The sequence below is a fragment of the Amblyraja radiata genome, chromosome 7, assembly GCF_010909765.2.
Source record: "Amblyraja radiata isolate CabotCenter1 chromosome 7, sAmbRad1.1.pri, whole genome shotgun sequence".
NCBI classification, from domain to species: domain Eukaryota; kingdom Metazoa; phylum Chordata; class Chondrichthyes; order Rajiformes; family Rajidae; genus Amblyraja; species Amblyraja radiata.
The window spans coordinates 52,408,443-52,424,542 of NC_045962.1; the positions used below are offsets into that span (position 1 = coordinate 52,408,443).

Genomic DNA, 16,100 nt, shown 5'->3' on the forward strand with positions numbered 1-16,100 from the left:
AATAAAGTACAATCTTCTATATACGAAAACCAAAATGATTACCAAGCTTGTGTCCATTTCAGTGGTAAATAAATAAAATGGATTAATTATTTCTAAAATGTCTTCTCCAAAACCAAGTTTTGAATCTTCTCCCTTTACACCACCTTTTGCTTTATAATTCTTGGTCCAGTAATCATTGTGGCAGCGGGTTGTTTTGATCAATCTCCTACACTCATTGAAGTATTTCTGACATGATGTGCCCATCAAACTGAAGTAGTGAAATTAGTGGATTTTTTTCATAATTTCATCTCAGATAATTTTCTATAAAGGGAATGATTTGCATGCTGAAAAATTTTCCTCGCCAAACCGAGGCCGTGAGTATGCGGAAACTTCCCTCGAGCATGAAGGAGAGTTCCAGTGACCTCCTAGGACCTCCTCGGACCACGTGTCGACCATGCTACGAGTTTGAGTCAAGCGCAAATTCTTCTAAACTCACAAATTAGGTTGTTGCAGTGGGACAGGCCCTTAAAGGAAACAGGCCATTGTTACCTGTTTGTTGTGTGAATATAAGCTAGTGTGACTTGGGTGGGGGAGGGATGGGGTGAGAGGGAATGCCTGGGTTACTTGAAGTTAGAGGAATCAATATTCATACCACTGGGCTGTAAACTGCCCAAGCAAAATATGAGATGTTCCTCCAATTTGCATTTAGCCTCTGACAATGGAGGAGACCTAGGACAGAAAGGTCAGTGTGGGAATGGGAAGGAGAACGAAAGTGTTTGGCAACCGGGAGATTAGGTAGGTCCAGGCGGTCTGAGGAAAGGTGTTCAGTGAAACGACCGCCCAGGCTACGTTTGGTCTCGCCGATGTATAAGAGTCCACATCTTGAACAACGGATACAGTAGATGAGGTTGGAGGAGGTGCAAGTGAACTTCTGCCAAACCTAAAAGGACTGTCGGGGTCCCTGTTGCATCTCCTGTGGTTACAGGGGAGGGAACCTGGAAAGGGGGTGGTTTGGGTGGGAAGGGATAAGTTGACCAGGGTGGTGAAAATGTCAGAGGATTATGTGTTGTATGTGACATCTGATGTGGTGAAAGGTAAGGACTATAGGGACTGTCTCTGTTGCGAATAGGGGGTGGGAGAGCAAGAGCGGAGCTGCGGGGTACCGAGGAGACAAGTGTGGGGACCTCATCTATGATGGGAGAGGGGAACCCCTGTTCCCTAATAAATGAGGACATCTCAGATGTCCTGGTATGGAACACCTCATCTTGGCCGTAGACAGAGGAATTGGGAATAGGGGAGCAGGGTGGGAAGAAGTGCAGTCAAGATAGTTGTGGGAGTCAGTGGGTTTGTAACAGCTAACAATGGCCTGTTTCCTTTATCATCGTTACTTTTTTGTATATCTTTCATTCATTGTTCTATATCTCTCCACATCATTGTCTATATCTCTCATTTCCCTTTCCCCGACTACTCTGAGCAAGGGTCTCGACCCGAAACGTCACCCATTCCTTCTCTCCAGAGATGCTGCTTGTCCTGCTGTGACTCCAGCTTTTTGTGTCTATCTTATATATTAAAAGTGTTTTTTTTACTGAAAGCTCCATAATGAATGCTTTAGACTTTGTTTATGGAAACATGGTCACATCAGCATAAACAGAAAATCTGTCGACTGGATGGCTTGATGTCATTTATTTTTAATATGTTATCGACTTATGATGCAATATTGACATTCATCCCATAAAGATTCACTTTTAATTGCTGTTTACATGTACATTGGGAACTCCTTAAGGTTTTTTTATTTTTTTCTGTAAGCTTTTATTTAGGAGAGTAAACTGAATAAAAGTGAAATTCTTTGTGCATGTCAACTCTTTCATGACCAAATTGTTTGTAACCTAAGTTATTTTTCTCAGCACCATTAAAGGGTTAAAGCACATATCAGTAACCACCATCGAGCGCAAAGTACTTCTGATTCCTCACAAACTTCAAAGTGCTTGCATTTGGCATTTCCAAGAGCTGGTTTGAATTAAGTTCAATTCTACACTCTACTTCCAAGTTCATGGTGAAACTGAGTGCCTTCTGGATTTCATTAAGTCCAATTATCTTATCTGTTTTCATCTTAGGCTTGATCCCCAGCAAATGCAACGTGGCATTCTATGGGTCTAAATAACAAGGTGCTGCCTTGAAGGCATCTATTGTCTCAGGAGACCCGCATATTACTGAATATATGACCTGCTGCAATTTCTTCCTAAGCCCATGCGTGCTATAAATTCTACACTTCAAAGCTTTATTTTACTAGGATAGGTGAAACAACTTGGGAGAAAAAAAGTTAGTTAAAATCTGTTAACTTGCAATCTCCAAAATACATGGCGTCACCATAGAAACTTGGCAACACATTAAAAACTATCAGAATGGTTTTTAGTCCATAGAAGTTGTAACAAGCAATGAATGCCTTCTATTTTCGCATCTGCACATTCTGCAAACTTATGTGTAGGATTTCAAAGCAGTTGTTTGCAAATAAAATCCAAGAACTAAAGCAAGCTCCATCTTCCAAAATATCAGATTCATTAGATGATGCTGAAAGTGTTTGCTCACTAAGGTACACCATCTCCATTAGCACTTTACTTACTTAGATGGTCTGTGCTCTCATTAGCCCGTTTATAGTAAAATGAATGTGTAATTTTATCAGAAGTGAAGTAACCAGTATCCTGCTGAGCCAAATTAACGACACACCAAAATATATCCTAATTGGCCACAGCACCTCAGATAAATGAATGAAAATCAGTGGAAGCCAACACTTCTCATTTCTCATTTGGATATTGACTGAAGAGAGGGTTCAGCTTGGAGGTCTTTCCCTGCAACTTGAAAAGACCACAACATTCATTGCCAAAGGCTGTTCTACATAAATAATGCCTCTTAGCGATAATTATTGGAAGTTATTGTATCTGCGGAATGATATCTAACACATCTCAGAACACGGCGTGATGGGTTAATAGTTTTATACTCGAGAAGCCTGAAGAGGATAAGCATCAGCTTAGGAACATCAAATCTCTGCCTTTTTATAAAACTGCAACTTTTATTTAACAAAAAAGAACCTTGCAAGTTTCATTGTAAGATAATTAAAGATATCCAAACACTCCTGATAAACTCCCCAAGTGCATACTAAATGTTGCTTCTCAATATATTAGGAGATGTAGGTTCCACAGTTCAAAAATACAGCTAACGTATTCATCCCTGAAAGCTGTAAATGTTCCTACAAGCAAAATGCATCCCCCATGCCATTAATGTAAACCTTCCCGCACTTGCAGCATAGTTTCAGTACTAAATAACCATTTTCATAGTGCAAGAAAAGCTTTCACTTCTTTAATGCCTGCTGATTGACTGAAATTGTAACATTTCAATTATCATATGCCACAAATTTTTAGTTAACATTGTTACATGTTTATACCTGACATTGAATCGATAATACGTAGCTAATCTAGTAATTATTTTCATTTAAATCAGAGTTGAGAATTAGAAATGTACAGCTATTCCTTTGGTTTAACACGGCACGAGGAAGAGTATTTTGCAATTAAATAAAGTTTTTTGTTTGGCTATGGGCCTTTGGTTCTGCTGCAGTTACTCAAGGGACTTGGGCATCTATAGTTAGAGTTAAGGCGGTGTATAAATAACACAGCGTTTCTACAGGGAAGGGCTGATTTTTGATTTGATTTGATTCAACTTTATTGTCATTGCACAAGTACGAGTACAGGTACAACGAAATGCAGTATAGCATCCAGTCAGAGTGCAAGGTAGTAAAAATACTGGTTAAAACAATATGTGCAATGTGGATGAATTAAACTAGTACATAGGCAATAAATATATACAGATAAAAGAGTATGGAAGATAGCTAGCGTCGGGCCTGTGAGTTCAGCAGGGTAACGGTATTTTGGAAAAAGCTGTTCCTCAGCCTGCTTGTGCGAGACCTGAGGCTCCTGTGCCGCCTCCCTGATGGGAGGAGGACAAATAGTCCATGATTGGGGTGTGAGGGGTCCTTAATGATTTTCCCGGCCTGTCTCAGACACCGTTTGCGGTGGAGGGCATCCATGGCAGGGAGCGGGGCACAGATGATGTGCTGAGCGGTTTTCACCAACCGTTGCAGTGCCTTCCTGTCAGCTGTTGTGCAGCTGCTGTACCATACCGTGAAGCAGGTGGTCAGGATGCTTTCAATGGTACAGCAGTAGAAGTTGGACAGGATCTGGGGGGACAGGTGAACTTTCTTAAGCCTCCTCAGAAAGTAGAGGCGCTGCTGCGCCTTTTTGATCAGTTTGGTAGTATTGAGGGACCAGGGCAGATCCTGAGATATGTACCCCGAGGAATTTGTAGTTGGAGACGCGCTCCACCTCAGTCCCGTTTATGTGGATGGGGGTATGTCTGCCACCTCTGGTCTTCCTGAAGTCTACGATGATTTCCTTCATCTTCTTTGAGTTGAGGACGAGGTTATTATTGGTACACCAGGCTGCCAGGTTCTGGACCTCCTCCCTGTAGGCTGATTCGTTATTGTCCCTGATCAGTCCTACCACCGTGGTGTCATCGGCGAATTTTATGATGGCGTTGGAGCCATACATAGGGACGCAGTCGTGGGTGAAGAGGGAGTAGAGGAGAGGGCTAAGCACACAGCCCTGTGGCACGAGTTCAGTGTAAGAGTGGAGGAGGTGAGGTTGTTGATCCTAACAGACTGGGGTCTGTTGGTGAGGAAATCCAGTGTTCAATTGCAGAGTCCGCTGAGTTTGGTGATCAAACTGGCGGGGATGACAGTATTAAATGCGGAGCTGAAGTCAATGAACAACAACCTGATGTAGAAGTTGTTGTTGTCCAGGTGGGTCAGGGCAGAGTGTAGGGCCGCAGATATGGCGTCCAGTGTAGACCTGTTGGGCCGGTAGGCAAACTGATGTGTGGGAGGGAGGCTGGATTTGAGGTGAGCCAAGATCAGTCGCTCAAAGCACTTCGCGATGACGGGGGTGAGTGCCACTGGGCGAAAGTCATTGAGACTCCCTGAAGCTGACTGTTTGGACACTGGCACAATGGTTGAGGTCTTGAGGCAAGTAGGGACGACACCCTGGGCCAGTGACAGATTGAAAATGTCAGTGAAGACCACGGATAGTTGTCCAGCACATGCCCTGAGCACACGCCCGGGGATGCCATCGGGGCCGGCAGCTTTGTGCTCATTCACTTTGCTCAGTGCACCTTGTACTGATTTGATGCTCTAAAATCTAAATCACCACGATAGCCTTGAGAGACCCAAGAAATTATCACCACTAACATTCTGACGTGAACATTATTTAATTTATAAATTAGTTATCAATTACAAACATTACAGACCAAAAATATAAATGAAAACATTTAAGATAGGCACAAAATGCTGGAGCAACTCAGTAGGCCAGGCAACATCTCTGGATAGAAGGAATGGGTGACGTTTCAGAGATGTTGCCTGTCCCGCTGAGTTACTTCAGCATTTTGTGTTTATCTTCGGTGTCTATCTTCGGCGTCTGCAGTTCCTTCCTACGCATTTAAAACATTTAATTGATTCTAGTTCAACTTTGGTCACCCTGCTTTAGGAAAGATGCCATTAAAACAGAAAGGGTGCAAAAAGATTTATGAGGATGTAATATTTAAATGAATAATTATAGAAGTAATTCTATAAATTGTTTTAAATCAATTACATAATTATTACATAGTATGATTAGCTTTCAACGTTTTTTGCATGTTTTTTTAATGTTTGTGAGCACCAAACTTTGCTACATAAATGCCAATTGCTGTGAACAATTTAGAATTCCAGAATAATCTTCTTCAGTCAAGAAGGTGTAAAGATACAGTCAGGGGACATCTTTGTGTCCTCTGCCAAAGGAATATTCTTGGGTGACATATTAACAGCAGCTTTTGATCCGGAAAAGCAGAGGTAAGATAAAAGGAACCCGGAATTAGAATAATGGTGTGTAAGAAGGAACTGCAGATGCTGGTTTAAACCGAAGATAGACACAAAAAGCTGGAGTAACTCAGCGGGACAGGCAGTATCTCTGGAAAGAAGAAATGGGTGACGTTTCGGGTCGAGACCCTGCTTCAGACATAATAGAGTTGGCCATTTGATGTAAGAGTCTAAGGTACAACTATATCACTTTGGTATTGCAGTATCTAAGAATGGCTTTTACAAATCAACACTGAGACCACTGAACGACTGACCCCATGACTCTTGGTTTTTGAGTGTGAGAAAAAAAGGAGCAAATTCATTTAAAGGTGCTTAAAAAATATTCCCTATTAATAGAATGCATTGGCAATGCAGATAACAACTTTTACTGTCACTGAACATCCTTAAGTCTTACCTAAATGCAGCCATATATTCAGCATCACCCATTGGTGGATCCAAACCACCAGTCCAAGCTATATTGAGATTAAATCCAACGCCTGCACCCGTCCCAACCTAAAAGCCAGAATGAAGACGATTTAAACACCTTAATCTTAAAAACTAATTTTTGATTTTAAATTACATTATTAATCATAATTACATAATTGACTTTTGTATATCTGTCAAATTTTGTATTAATTCGTACTATGCAATAATTCATCCATAAAGAGCACACATACTTGATTTAAACATAATCTTGTGTTTTAAACCTATCAGTATCATATATTTTACTTGTAGAAATTATGTAAAATTTGTATTGAGAAAGGTGTAGTGATTTTTGATGTAAAACATAAAATAAGTGATATATTTTCACCATCATTTCATTATGAAACATTTTAATTATCTGGCATTATGAGGCAACATTAATGACTTCCAGATTGTGTGTTTATGACAAGTGAGAAGAGACATTCTTTGAACAACCATTAGTTAATTTACTTGCCTCATCTGGGGCTCCACTGCCTGGGAAGAAGTTGCCATCATCATAGCGATGCAGAGAAATGTACAACACGTTGGGGTCGTTGTAGAATGCCTGCTGGGTGCCATTACCATGATGAACATCCTATTAACACATATCAAACAGCAGATTTAATTGTTGTGTTGGAGAGGCAGAGATTTAGACTTTGTCTTAATACAGGACCAGAATAATAACCATAAATGGTTTCAGGCTGCTTCATTTATTTAGTTTAGTTTAGTTTGGAGAAATAGCGTGGAAATAGGTCCCATCGGCCCACCGTGTCTGCGCCGACCAGCGAGCCCCATTCATTAACACTATCCTCCTACACACTAGGGACAATTTACAATCTTTACCAAAGCCAATCAACCTACATACCTATACGTCTTTGGATTGTGGGAGGAAACCGGAGCACCGGGGAAAACCCACGCGGTCACGGGGAGAACGCACAAACTCTGTACAGAAGGCACCCGTAGCCAGCATTATGAATGTACAGATACTTTACAAGATACTGATTTCATAATTTCTCCAATCATTTACACTGTCTGTCGATTTAGTGTTGATTACTTTTCAAGTTCAAGTTCACATTTATTGTGACATGCACCAATTATCGTAAAGTGATATTTGAGTTATCAAACAGCCATACAAGAAAAAAGAACATAATACACGATAGAGTTTAACATAAACATCCATCACAGTGGAATCAACATTCCTCACTGTGATGGAATGCAATAAAGTTCAGTCAATCTTCCTTCTTTGTTCACCCGTGGTCGGGGCCTTGAACCCTCCGCAGTCGCCACTATGGACGCCCCGATGTCCAAGCCCTCTCGTCGGGATGATCGAAACTCTGACGTCGGAACAGATCAGAACACACTCCGCCGGCTTGGAGTTCCCGAATCAGCAGCTTCTTCCCGGAGACCGTCGCTTCACGATGTTAAAGACCACGGGTCAGCGGTCGGAGCACTTCTTCTGGCGATCCCCGGCAAGGGATCCCAGGCTCCGCGATGGTAAGTCCGCGCCGCGCCCGCGGCTAGAAGCTCCAAAGACTGCTGCGGTCGGAGCTCCAACACTGGCAACCCTCGGCAAAGGATCCCAGGCTCCACGATGGTAAGTTTGCGCCGCGCCTGCCGCTGAAGCTCTGGGCCGGTCTCTGGTCTGGAGAGGCCGCACCAAACTAGTTGTTAGGCTGCGAGGGGGGCGAAGATGCGACAAGGAGAAAAGTTGCATCTTCGTCGAGGTAAGTGACTGAAAACGGTTTCCCCCTAAAAGGGGAAGTACAACGGGATCTGGGGGTCCTTGTACATCAGTCTATGAAAGTAAGCATGCAGGTATAGCAGGCAGTGAAGAAAGCTAATGGCATGTTGTCCTTTATAACAAGAGGAATCGAATATAGGAGCAAAGAGGTCCTTCTGCAGTTGGACAGAGCCCTAGTGAGACCACACCTGGAGTATTGTGTGCAGTTTTGGTCCCCTAATTTGAGGAAGGACATTTTTGCTATTGATGGAGTGCAGCGTAGGTTTACAAGGTTAATTCCCGGGATGGTGAGACTGTCATATGCTGAGAGAATGGAGCCGCTGGGCTGGTACACTCTGGAGTTTAGAAGGATGAGAGGTGTTCTCATTGAAACATATAAGATTGTTAAGGGCTTGGACACGCTAGAGGCAGGAAACATGTTCCCGATGTTGGGGGTGTCCAGAACCAGGGGCCACAGTTTAAGAATAAGGAGTAAGCCATTTAGAACGGAGACGAGGAAACATTTTTTCTCACAGAGAGTGGTGAGTCTGTGGAATTCTCTGCCTCAGAGGGTGGTGGAGGCAGGTTCTCTGGATGCTTTCAAGAGAGAGCTAGATAGGGCTCTTAAAAATAGCGGAGTCAGGGGATATGGGGAGAAGGCAGGAACGGGGGATGATCAGCCATGGTCACATTGAATGGCGGTGCTGGCTCGAAGGGCCAAATGGCCTACTCATGCACCTATTGTCTATAAACATTCTTCCCTCTAGCTTAAGTTCATTCACTGGGTAAAAATAAGCAGGTTCTCTCATCAATAGGTTAAATGTGTTGTTAGAAAACCATCCACTATGCAGCAGAAAAATAATTGACTCATTTCATTTTACCTGTATCTAATAATTAACCCATTTCTTTAAAAAAAAACCCTCTAGATCAAGTAAATCAAATAAATCAAATAAATGTTCACAGAAATAAAATTTGATAGTCTTTTATCAACTGACTCCTTTCCACCCCTGCTTCACACATCGCTTTCATCTGTAATCGTTCTAACATCTTTAACCAAGGCACAACTACAAATCCCACTGCAGCCACCATAGTGTGACTGGCTGCTAGTACATAGTATAGATAGGTCCTGACATTCAAACACGTTTATTCTCCTCTATTGCTGCCCCTTTTTACTGACTTAGTCTTTCCTTCCTTCGTGTTATATTGAACAAGAAGTTAAATTACGGTGGAACTTTTCCATGCTTAATTCAATTATCAATTATAATATATACTAATTCAAACAAAAAAATCAATTTGTACAATGAATAGTGATTAATATATTAAAAAACATCCAAATGTTAGTTGATTATCTGGATGAGAACCTGACTCTATAGGTAAGACACTAAAAACAAGTGTACCGGTCCAACAGTGCACGGGGGACTGGGAAGCAGAATATGAATAATATGTCCCTTATTTTAAGCCTTGTTTTGATGTGATTCACTCACCCAGTCCACAATAAGGATATTGCTGACATTCAACCTCTGTTGTAGGAGCTTAGTAGCGATGGCCACAGAATTGAAGTAGCAGAATCCCCTAGAGGTACAAGAATTGGGAAAGGGGATGTTTAAAAAAAAGGGAAATGGTTAATAGCGCTGTTCATGATTCCGATCGTCTGCATTCCTACACTCATTTATCATCAGAGGAAAAAGCACAGTAGGGACAAATTTTCACCAGTTTTTGTTCTGAACCTCATATGTTGCCAATTACACACAAACTCCTCCAGAAAAGCAGGTGACTCTTTTGTAAGTACTAAGAGTTATGTTTTACTTATGAGGATGGAAATAGTTACTTACATTGGTGTACTCTCCTCTGCATGGTGACCAGGTGGCCTCACAATCGCAAATCCATTCTGCAAAATACCATGATTTATATAACTACATATACAGTGCGACTTATGTTGACACATGTGCAGTTTCTATACTTTTACTGAAATTTGCATAACAATTCTGCTGTTAATCAAATAACTTATTTGAGAACAGATGTTGTAATTAAGGTGATGCCATAGATTAGACGTTTGCATTACAGATTCTAGTTACTGCTGAATTAGCTGACTTCAATTGGAAGAATGCAAGGGCTATATGATTGGCATTTGGAGCTTAAAGGATAGAAAAACAATCAGAGATCCTTTTCCGATGGTTATCCAGTGACTCTGCCGAAAGTAGCCAAGCGCTGATATGAGGAATGGATAAAGGTACACAAAAAAGCTGGAGAAACTCAGCGGGTGCAGCAGCATCTATGGAGCGAAGGAAATAGGCAACGTTTCGGGCCGAAACCCTTCTTCAGACTGATGAAGGAGGAATGGATGACATTGGATTGGTTGGTCTGGGCTGCCAGGCAGTCTGCTGGTGAACGGTCAGCCACTGCTTATTGCACACGGTTGCACAGAACGAAATGCCTTTAGGCGATATATGGAGGGCCAGTGGTGTTCAGGTTACCACTCAGGTTACAGATAAATTGCTAAATTATTCAAGAAGGAAAAACTGCCAAAATAAAAACAATTTACCAAACCCTCTCAAAATTTTTTTTTGTTATATCACATATTCAAAAGTATCAATGACGATGTAAATAAAAATCTGAACTGGCATTGTGCTTCAGAGCATTTATAAATATCTGTGAGCTTATATTTAAAAATAAAAGTTGATAGTAAAACAGTCGGAATAAGAATATATTGCAGCATAATGAATTTATGCTGCAATAAAAATAAGTCACAGATGCAGTTCTGCAGTGGTGTATAACCTGGAATAGAAATCTAAAGGCCTGGAGTAAAATCCAGAGTGCAAATTCAAATCATGACAGTTTGAACAGGCAAATTTAATTTTGAAAATGAGCATAAATAAAAGTCAACGTAAATATTTCTTGTAAACACTTTTTCTATTCTGACAAATGCAATGTATTCCTAATAGTTTGAAATGAGGCATGTTGAGAAAAAGAATTTCCACCGGAATGGGACTGTGAGCAAACATAATAAATTTAAGGTAATTGAGCAAAGATGTACAGAGACATGGTGAAAAAAATGTATAGAATAGGAAACTGATGGAAGCTGCAAAAATATTGCATAATTGCTTATTTAAAGGGTCATCACAGGCCTAAGACTCCTTCTCTGCAGTATGTTTCTGAAATTCTCCATCTAAAATAACAATTTCAAAGATATATAATAGACTATATCTTATTTGGAATATCCAACGAACAAGAAAAATGTCACGGAAATGCATGTTAATTCATTTATTGTGTAAACCTGGACCGAAACCAGTCTGTGACAATCCCAATTTATTTTTCTGATGCCTGGAGAACCTGCTCAGAAGTGGATGAACTTGAATAGATATAGCATCTTTTACAACCATAGTCAATCCTGAAATAGTGGTCATTTTTGTATTTCAAGAAACATAACAACTAATTTACATCTTGCAATAGGTTGGAAATAGAATTGTAATTAACATTCAGGTATGAGTTGAGGGATTAACATTGTTTAGTTTAGAGATACAGCGTGGAAACAGGCCCTTCGGCTCACCGGGTCCGTGCCGACCTGCAATCATCCTAGTTCTATCCTACACACGAGGTGCAAATTACAGAAGCCAATTTACCTACAAATGTGCACGTCTTTGGAATGTGGGAGGAAAATGGAGCACCCAGAAAAAGTCCATGGAGTCACAGGGAGAATGTACAAACTCCGTACAGACAGCACCTGCAGTCAGGATCGAACCCGGGTCTCTGGCATTGTAAGATAACAACTCTACCGCTGTGCCAATGTATCGACCACATTGCTCTACTATCATGAGTCACATATTACTCGCACAAGGGAGTAGACTGGACTTAGATCTGACATCTCATCTAAAGGTAGTCCTTCTGACAGTGCAGCACTTCTGCATTACTGCACTTGAGTGTCAGTCTGGATTACATGCATATGTCCATGTTGATGTTTAACACTGTACCTTCCAGATTCAGATGGAGAATTGTGATATCACTCAACCCAGACTGGTGCAACCTTAACATGATATAACTACTGTAAATAATTTATATTTAATTTCTGATATATAATGATAAAATTATCTACAACATTGAAATTTCCTTCCTTTTAACAATTATTGTTATGAAACCTCACCTTCAATTCCTTAGTTGCCACTTTGAAAACAAGTTCAATCACAGATCCCACTGCTAAACGTGCAGCACTGGACGAATGGATCTCATTCCAAATCGTGTCACTGTCCACCTGAGTATCAAAACAGAAGAACCAATTCCTCCACTAACTGTATAATCGGGGAAGCATACATAAAATGCTGGTTATTTTTCTTAAAAAACCTATTTGAAAAAAATCTGCTTTTTAAATGCAGGTAGCAGGGGGAGGAAGATGAGAGGTGTGCAGGATAAGATTGGGGGGAGGGGGGGGGGGCGAGGGCGAGAGGGTACAAGAGCAGGGGGAGGTGTTTAGCCAAGAGCAGGGGGAGCTGATTAGCCATGATCAGATCTGTAGGTAGACGCAAAATGCTGAAGTAACTCAGCGGGCCAGGCAGCATCTCTGGAGAGAAGGAATTCTCTCTCTAGAGAATCCTTTCCCTCTAGAGATGCTGCCTGTCCCGCTGAGTTACTCCAGCATTTTGCATCTACCTTCGATTTAAACCAGCATCTGCAGTTCTTTCTTACACTTCAGATTTGTGGAGCATGCTTGAGGAGCTGGGAAGCCTACTCTTGCTCCGGTATTTCATAGTTGCTTACTCCATTCCAATCAAATCTTCTCCGGTAAAATACCTACATTATAGTAAATTGAATTGTATTTGCTTTGCCTTAAAATAAAAAAATGAAAAGAATGTTTTTCGAAACAAAAGTCAAAACCTCTCGCCATGTAGATACTAAAGATAAAGTAAATCCACCAATGTATCTCTGTGTGAGTAAACTAATCAACATAAAATGACATACTGGACTCTTTCCATTTACACACATACGAAGACACATGTTGTTCAAGCTGTTTTTTTGTCTCACTTAATTCTCTTGTTTATTGAGCAGATTGACAGAATAATGAACACTGTCTCTGGAATGCTCACACTGTGGTGACAAGTTGGCATTCTATCACCACTCAATGCTCTGCTCTTTTACAAACAACTCAGTTCAGAAAGAAAGAGCTGTCCCAAATTGCTTGTCTTACAAAACTGCCAGATGTGTCAAATAAACAGTGTTTGTATGAAGACTGCATGAGAAATTGGAGCAGACCTAGGCCATCAGTCCCCTGAGTGCACTCCACCAGTTAATAAGATCATGGCTGACCCTCAATGTCATTCACTTTTATTAATGGCAAGGAATCAAATGGTTTATAGGAATAATTAAAAAGTCATAATTTTAATAAATGTGCTTTCTGAGCATATTCAATCAGACTCCAGATAGACTACTGCCATGGAACACATACAAGACTTGTATGCATGATTCAGTTAAACATTTCATATAATTAAAACATTTATAAATAATTACTTTTTAATTCCAGCAAACAGAATAAAAGAAGGGAGCACAAAAAATAATCACTATTGTTAAAAACATTTAACAGAAAATAACAGCATTTCATTTACAATCAGAATATTACAGCAAGCTATGTTTGTAAGTGCTCACAAGGGAATACACACTGTAGTTTATTCTCACTAAGCACATCAACTTGTAGAGCAAGTTATTTAGTTTACTGCAAAGATAAAAATGAAATGTTGAAAGATTTATTTATGTTAAGACTCTCTATATTGCATCTCTAATGTCTCAGTATGTTTATACATCATGCAGCTGAACTGTATACATCATAAGGTTCACTCGTATGATTCCCATATCTATGCTAACTTTTCTCAACCTGGGAAATGGTATACAACTGTCTTCAGCGGCTCTGGTTCAGAGAGAAAAGCAGTGTTCCTATTCCTGATATGCAATTCATGTGGATGGTTAGCTCAGTATTGGGTTAACTGAGCTTTCAACAACATGACAGCTAATACTGCCATGCATGTGTAATGAATAATGAAGTGAATTATTGAGGATGGTAGTGAACTATGCCCTATTATGATCAATACTTACAAAAAATTATGGGTGAGGAGAAATTGGCAAAAAAAGAGATTAACTTTCCTTGTGCCAAACATCACAGAGGCCAGTATAAACATGTAAAGATTTGTTTCTGAAGTACAAACCTCCCTCCATCCTGTGGAAAGATACTACTTCACCAGACAATTATTTTATATGGGGAAGCCAAAAAGTTTGTTGTTAGAAACAGGGCTATGACAGAGTGAATCCACATCCACCTGCTCTGTCACCTGTTTGAAGGTGAGATAATAGATTTTTTTTTAGCCATCATTCAATTTTCCTGAATCTGTTCCCTGAATAATATCACACATACTGCAGTTGTGGTTTAGCCAACATGTCTAGTTCAGCAAACCTTGAATTCCTCTTTATGGGGACATCTGTTCTCAATTATCTGCTGAGTAGAAGTCAAAGCAACAATTTATGTTGCTGCTGAAATGGAAAGACCAAACAAGACATTATTTACACGTTATAAAAGAGAGAAAAGACTTACTCCAAGTCCGCCACAAGGAAGCATAACAAACATTGGAGTGATGGAACCTGTGGAATAATATTGAAAAACAGCATTTGGGTAACAGTATCAGTATAAATCATAATGTTTGTAACACAGTTAGAATCACAACTTGAGAGTGAATATTACAAGTACAAATGAGCGTCTGCAAGGTGTATTTCCCCGCTAATGCTGTGTTCACCCCTTCACTGGCCTCCAGGGCCAATGCAAAAGGCAACAGTTCCTCAGAGTTTAATAGCTGAATACGAATAGTTTGAGCAATTTTTATTCTTTCAGTTGTTTGCTGACAAAACTGCAAAGCTGGAAACTCCAATAAAATGCGAAAATAAAGTAACTGTGGAAAATAATGGATGATTATGTAAAGTAGGAGATTCTGACTTCAAACACAAGAACAAGGAACAAAGTATTTTTCTTGGGTAAACCACAACAGGGACAACCTAATTTATTGAAAAACTACAGTGCATGTTTATATAATGTATACCCGTAATTCAAGCAAATAAGAATGCAATGCCAGCAGCTGTATGGTCTCTGAGGTCCCCTGTCTCTCTTGTTAACTACCAATTAGGGAAAAGCCATGGTTATGACCATCTGAATATTTGAAATCTATAAACGTACGACAAATAATCATCGGAAGAATGAATCATTAAAGTATGATTTTGCCAAAATTGAAATAACAAACAATTTTTCTTTGAAATTAATTAAATCTCCATTTAAAAAAATGTAAAATTCTGTCATTACAGGATGCAAGCATCCCAATGGAGGTAGGGCAGGAAGATGAAAACTATAATGGATTTAATAGAAAACAGTACTGTGTTCTAAAAGTTTCAACAACTGGTCCAGGAACCCTGAATTTGCAACATTAGACTGTACATTTTTTAACACTGCACTAATTCCTAAACTTCATTTTTCCAAGCATATTTAACAACAATAATTAAAATTTTATCAGCTGGCAGGTACAGACATCAGCAAAGCAAGATGTGTTTGCAGCTATAGGTTTTATTCAGCAGGAATTTTCAGAAAAATGAGAATGGACAAGCCTCCCAAAACACTACATGCAGTAGCTGTTCATGCAGCAGTTGCCTGCATCCCAATTGTATTAACATTGAATTCTCCAGTCCCTGGTATCCTTCCCCACTCCTTTCTGATCTATCAGGTTCTCTCTCACACAGCTTTCTTTCCACTTCACTTTCTCCCACATCACCCAGTTCCTTTCCCCTACTCCATCTGATGATCACCCATCCCTATTGTCTTACAGGTGCACTATTTCTCCTCCTGTCCCTCCCACAATTATTCTCCTCTACCCACCTTCCCTCCTTCTGGTTCTACATGCCACTCCTCGCACTTCCTTTCTTCTCAGATTCCACCATCTGCAGTCCTTATCACTTCTAGCCTTTGTGACCATCTCCAGCCTCCACTCC

General features: G+C 40.3%; 1 protein-coding gene across 9 annotated transcripts in view; it reads right to left on the bottom strand.

Annotated features, from left to right (window-relative positions):
• Positions 1–16,100, bottom strand: part of hdac4 (histone deacetylase 4) — a 382,917-nt gene that overhangs the window by 23,537 nt on the left and 343,280 nt on the right. For all 9 annotated transcript variants that reach the window (XM_033024530.1, XM_033024529.1, XM_033024526.1 and 6 more), the window contains 6 exons: positions 14,665–14,711; positions 12,235–12,342; positions 9,929–9,984; positions 9,581–9,668; positions 6,852–6,971; positions 6,330–6,427 (listed from right to left, as the gene is read on the bottom strand). In XM_033024530.1, the coding sequence (XP_032880421.1) occupies positions 6,330–6,427; positions 6,852–6,971; positions 9,581–9,668; positions 9,929–9,984; positions 12,235–12,342; positions 14,665–14,711 (517 nt within the window). The remainder of the gene's footprint in view (positions 1–6,329; positions 6,428–6,851; positions 6,972–9,580; positions 9,669–9,928; positions 9,985–12,234; positions 12,343–14,664; positions 14,712–16,100) is intronic.